The sequence below is a fragment of the Lipotes vexillifer genome, unplaced genomic scaffold (genome assembly GCF_000442215.2).
Source record: "Lipotes vexillifer unplaced genomic scaffold, Lipotes_vexillifer_v1.1 scaffold84, whole genome shotgun sequence".
NCBI classification, from domain to species: Eukaryota; Metazoa; Chordata; class Mammalia; order Artiodactyla; family Lipotidae; genus Lipotes; species Lipotes vexillifer.
Window position 1 is genome coordinate 1,378,457 of NW_006783414.1, and position 6,000 is coordinate 1,384,456.

The 6,000-nt window shown below is 42.5% G+C and overlaps 1 protein-coding gene across 6 annotated transcripts in view; it reads right to left on the reverse strand.

Annotated features, from left to right (window-relative positions):
* MTSS1 (MTSS I-BAR domain containing 1) overlaps positions 1 to 6,000 on the reverse strand; it is a 167,724-nt gene that overhangs the window by 29,221 nt on the left and 132,503 nt on the right. For 3 of the 6 annotated variants that reach the window (XM_007456053.1, XM_007456051.1, XM_007456052.1), the window contains 2 exons: positions 5,714 to 5,788; positions 1,661 to 1,672 (listed from right to left, as the gene is read on the reverse strand). In XM_007456053.1, coding sequence (XP_007456115.1) covers positions 1,661 to 1,672; positions 5,714 to 5,788 — 87 coding nt within the window. The remainder of the gene's footprint in view (positions 1 to 1,660; positions 1,673 to 5,713; positions 5,789 to 6,000) is intronic. The other 3 variants (XM_007456054.1, XM_007456055.1, XM_007456056.1) reach the window with 1 other exon arrangement.

Consider the following 6,000-nt stretch of genomic DNA (forward strand, 5'->3'; position numbering starts at 1 on the left):
TGTATGATTCACTTTATAAGAAATGTCCAGAATAGGCAAATCCATAGAAACAGAAAGCAGATGAACAGGTGTCACAGGCTGGGGGAGGGAGAATGGGGCACAACAGCTTTAAAAGGAAAGGGATTTCCTTCTGGGGTGATGAAAACGTTCTGAAATTAGACAGTAGTGATGGTTGCACAGCATTGAGAATGCACTAGAGCCACTGAAATGTACACTTTAAAATGGTTAAAACAGTGCATTTTATGTTATATGAATTTTATCACGATAAGCAAAAGCATGGCTGTGTCTTACCTTCCTCCCAAAGGTGCACTAAAAACTGTTCAAGCTGTCTCAGAACCACAACACCGAGGACTGGAGAGGATTATCACCTTTAAAACGTGGGGGACACTGGGCTTCCCTGGTGGCGCAGCGGTTGAGAGTCCGCCTGCCGATGCAGGGGAAACAGGTTCGTGCCCCGGTCTAGGAAGATCCCACATGCCGTGGAGCGGCTGGGCCCGTGAGCCATGGCCGCTGAGCCTGCGCATCCGGAGCCTGTGCTCCGCAACGGGAGAGGCCACAACAGTGAGAGGCCCGCGTACCGCAAAAAAAGTAATAATAATAAAACAACAGCATCTTTAAAAAAAAAAAAAAAAGGGGGGGGACACTATCCCAACATCAACGTGACGGGAGGGAGGCAGAGCTGTGTCCCCCGCGACAGCTGGTTACCCCAAAAAAAAAAAAAAAAGGTGGGGGACACTATCCCAACATCAACGTGACGGGAGGGAGGCAGAGCTGTGTCCCCCGCGACAGCTGGTTACCCCAGCCGCACCTGTCAGAGGGGACCTTGTGTTTCGGGTTCATCGTAGATGACAAAATCCGACGCAAAAACCTCTTTGGAGCTGCTCAGTGCAAAGGCTCAGAGGACACTCGGGCACACTCAGGCAAGATAAACTACATGGACGGCTCACAGACAGACCTTTCCAAGACACAGGGAGAGGCACGAGACACCGAAAGCGACTTGAGGTTTTTAGTAGCGTTGTCACCCACAGAATGAGGGTCAATTTTCAGTCAAGAAGAATCATTTTGATTACTCAAATTTGAAGATCTGATACCTTTGAAACGAAGCATTCCACAAACTCTGCTGAAATAAGAAATACTTTTGATTTTTAAAAAATAAATGGTTGGTTTTGAAAAAACTATATGGTCCTGGGGGGACAAAGTTAAAGATATGTGGTAAGCTTAATACAACCAAATCCGATTTGGGAATTATTCTGAGGAGTTATTTAGCGTAGCTCTCCACGTTTTGTGATAGAAATACACACATATACACCCAGATATGTATGTATAGTTATATTTATTTCGTGTGAAAGGGTGGGTTTAAGTCACTCTGTATTTCTTTTTTCCATGAGTCTAATGCTGAATTATGAAGATGCAGAGACTCTTAGAATGTTGAGCTAACCCATTAAAGGGCCAAACTTCAAAGAAAGATAATGATTGATTGAAACACACACACACAGACACAGAGTTTTCTTAAAGTTATGGAAGATTAAGTAGGCACCACTGATTGTTCTGAACTGGCAGGAAAACTGGGGCAACTAGCATAGGTCTGGACAACCACGGAAAGCCCACAGTAAGGACCACACCGTGACCAGCCACCAGAGATTCAGGATGACAGACTTACCGAGAGCGTCCACTGGCGGGGGGGGGGGGGGGGGGGGGGGAATAAGATCAATTGACACAAAAAGGAAAATAATAAAGTCAAACTGGTATTCGAGCAGCAGTCTTACCTTTCTTTCATGTGTTAAAACAGTCCGTGACTTGCCACCGAATTTTACATTGGGGCGATTAAACCCACATCCACCAAGAGCTGCAAATCCAAGTTCCCTTCCTTCACTTCCTAATAGCCTTTCCTTCTCATCTAAACAGACATCTTCCTAGTTAGTAATCAGCACCCCTAGAGAATGCAGCAAGGTTTTTTCTTAAAAAGAGAAATGAAGACTATATTCCTGTAAGAAGCCAATTAAGATGCTTTAACAAGAAGAGCTTTCAAGTGTAATTTATTGTAACGAAAAAAAAAGGTAACTAGGGAAACCAGGATCAAAAGTTCAAGCTGGGGTGAAAATGAAAATTTATAAAATTTAAAAAATTTTAAAGAACTCAAAATTTTCATATAATAGCAAATAATATGCTAATATGGGACTCTGGGAGTCTGTTTACTGGTTTATAATATTAGCTTTGCAGCCTCTGGTGAAAACAACTATTTCAACGTCAGGCTCAAGGGTTAACATATTAAAATGTTCCAGTTCCCTCCTTCAAAGTCTCTGATAAACTTCTAGTAGTTAAAGATGGAAACAGAAGGCTTTACCATAATTAATTTTTTAATTAAAACTAATAATAATATGAGAGTTAACTAAATGAGAAATAAGGCTTACCGTCTGTACAGTAAGGTGGCAGAAGTGGGCGAACAGCATAAAATGTTTCCCACTTCTGATCCTCTTACTTCCCCCAGTTGGGTTACAACCAGCTCTAGGACCTCAAGGGTCACGAGCTGACGTCAAGCAGCAGGGCTCGATGAGGGTTCAAGAGATGCCACTCAGAACCTAGGGCTGCTGGGTCAGCCCCACACCCCCTCCCCACCCTCCTGGGCTGCCTCTGTCTTGTCCCCCTGACCACTCAACAAGGCGGCTCTGCCCCATGCACCGACCCTGGGCGCTGGCCTGGAACTTCTCGGAGGGCGGGGACCATTCCTCCAGCCCCCAACTCCCTGCCTAGTTTTTACGCCCGGTAGGTGTTCAATAGCCTGCCTTCCACAAAAATAGGTACATTCACCCACAGTTGGAGCACATGTCAAGTTGTTTTAAAATGATTTTAAGATACAGTCTAATCAAACCCCAAAAACCATTAAGAGTTTTTTGACAGTGATATTTAAATACCTTTAGAGTACAAATTACCCTTCTACAATAGTATAGTAAAAAAGAGTCAAACAAAGAATGTGGCGAAAGGTGATACAGCTGCAGAGTGAAAGCTAAGGTAAATTAGTCACACACAAAAATAACACCCCATATGTGCCTGCCTAGGTCAAAGGGAAGTGCCAGAACCATGCTTAAATGTATAAACGCATTTCAACTTTGAAAAGGAGAGTCAGAAGATTTTTTTAGATCAAAGATCACAGTTTTGGAAAAAGGAGTGGCAGAAAGCTGTTTGATGACCTTCTCAGAACATATTTAAGAGGAAGTGATTATTGCACTGTATAAACCAGATTCAGTTCTATCAGGACAAAAAAAAAAAAAATGTATCCAAAGCATTGGATAAATCTCAGAAGGAACTACCAACACTTTACAAGTCAAGAGTCTAGGAAGCTACCACTTGAGCACTTGAGGGAGATGAAACCGACAGAGAGGCATTTAGGCAAAAAGGGAAACCGCAGCTAACCAGACCCCAAAATAACTGGGAGTCTCAAATAACCAGATTTCTTCCAGCCCTTAGCTTGTATTGTTTCCATTCTCAGGCCATATACCTGCTTCTAGGAGAGCACTTCATTAACATTCACTCAGAACGATAACTCTGGTACCTCCTAGAAAGCTCCATTCACCCCAGAAATATACAAATGTGAGTTTTAAAAGGCACTTACATATTTTAGAAAAAATTTTTTTTATAAAGGAAAGAAACAAAAACTGTTTTCTGGTTGTTCACTGGAGCATCTAGAAAGTCATCCAGAACATTCTAAGCGACTGACCTGACTTGGCGTTAAGAACACCATCACTGCTACCTCGTCTGGAAAGGATATGGCACCCAAGACCATCAGATATACGACTGGGGCTGAAAAGATGGATGCTTCAGAAACCCCTGATCACAGCCTCTACTGTCTTAGCCTTCAGGCCCAAGTGCCACCAAGAAACCTCACAACTAAAAGCCAATTACTCCCGAGTCCCAGGACCAGAAGCAGCCCCTCATGTCATACAGTCTGGCACCTCCATGTGTCCTGAATCTTTCTATCCAGTGCCTTAATGGGAAGGTCGTTATCCTCTCTAGGCAGCCTAAGCAGAGCTGGGCAAGCCTAATTACCAGCAACTTCCTTTTGTGTTGCACTGCACTCAACCTACCAGGCATCCCCTGTAGGTCCAAATTCTGCTAATTGGACAATGCCAGTGACTTTGAGTGACAGATGAAGACTGTTTCAGCCTCCATGTAAAATTCAGATAAAAGGATTATCACTGCAGCCAAGAACTTAAGGCCTCTGAAAAGAAAGCTCTGGAAGAGAGAAAGGAAAACCACTACTTTTTCTTACCCCATCCTTTTCACCAAATTCCCAAACCTTTTCCAAGCCACAGATCTTCCTTGGACCCTCTCTCCAAACTCATTAATCTCTCCTATCTCAAAGCTGGCGTGTTGTCAACTAGGTAGAATTCAGCTCCAAATTTTTACCATCCTGTTCTTTTATGGAACCTCAGATTCAATGTAATACGGTGGCAGTTTTATCTACATTTACCTTTAGACCCACTACAACGTTACTGGCCACAAACCCTATTCCACTTGTCGAATGCTAGCTCTCAGGCACCTGAGTTAGATAAAACATGAACTGCAGAAGCACCAAGACCAGGAAAACATATCCAAAAGAAACAAATGGGGCCAATACTAACAGAAAAACTGATCGTGGGTGAATATCCTGCTGTCTTTATCTTGAAATGGTCTCCTGGTTATTATAAGAACTGGGGGGACATTTTTCAGAAATGCCAAAGCTTGAAAACTTTGTCCTGTCCTCGCCCCTCTTCTACCAAATAATCCCATCTCTCCAGATGTTTCTTTTAATTCCAAATGAGAACTGCTTGCTTAGGAAAGAGGAAATTTGGTTTTGGGGATTTCTACCTAAAAAAGTTGTTGTCTCAAACAAACGCTCAATACTACCCACCCAGAGAGCATCCTGATGGGGAGGAAAATACCCATTTTGTCAGTTGTGATGCAGCAAATTCCAAATCGTGGTATCAAGAAGAATTGGTCTAGAGGGAATGTCACCTGCTCAAGTTCGAGAGAGAGTCCCTACATCTCGTTAGGTCTTAGTAAAATGTTACGAATGCTTTCAAAGTGGATGGAGCTAGATTTTTCTCTTAAAACTCCCAATTCAAGCCAGAAGAGCAAAGCTGGGTCATGGATCTGATAATTAACTGGTTTGCAAATGACAATCAGCTGGGGGGGAGGAGGGGCATCTTGCACCAGCAGTCTCATTTTCCTTATCCAGCTCCCACCCTCATGAGCGCCATGAAAAATCTCCCTACACAGCAATGATTCCCGGCTCCCACTGCAGCCTTTTCTAACATTCTCACGAGACTTAATAAAGGGTTTCAGAGATTATAGGCTGTGAAGGATAGAGGAGAAAATGACATAATTTCTGCAATAATTACTATACAACATTTGCAAAGAGGCTTTTATGCATTATCCCAAGGCTTCCAAGAAATTTATAGGTCTCATCACAATGCACAATAAGCATGGAAACTGTCAAATTTTGGAGACCAGGTGGGGGGAAGGAATGAGTCAAGTACAACTTTGCAAGGGTCTCAAATTAATAGATATTCTGCACTTGGGGACTTCAGTTCAGATAGATTCTATTAGCTCCTATCTGTTCACAGGACCATTACATGTAAGGCAGTCTGACTGAAGACTTTCCACTTCAAAGAAAAATCAAGCACGTGCTCATTTTCCCCAAGTAACACATTAACAGCAGAATTTGCAGAATTACCTTTTTTTGCTTTCTTCTGCAGTTTCAGTGTATCTGAGGACTTCTTTTTTATCTCTTGGCGAGCTTTTTTATATTCTAAGAGAAAGCAGAATATTGAATAATTTTACCACTGAGCTCAACAGAAAACACTTTAGCAACAGCCACTACTTTCATCACTAAAAGCATAAACTATGACATGCAATAAATAGCTTTATTGGAATACGAAATGATAAAAATCTCATGAGGACATTTTACCGCAAAGGGGCTATGAACACGAAAACCAACAAAATGCACTGGGGTCTTTCCCT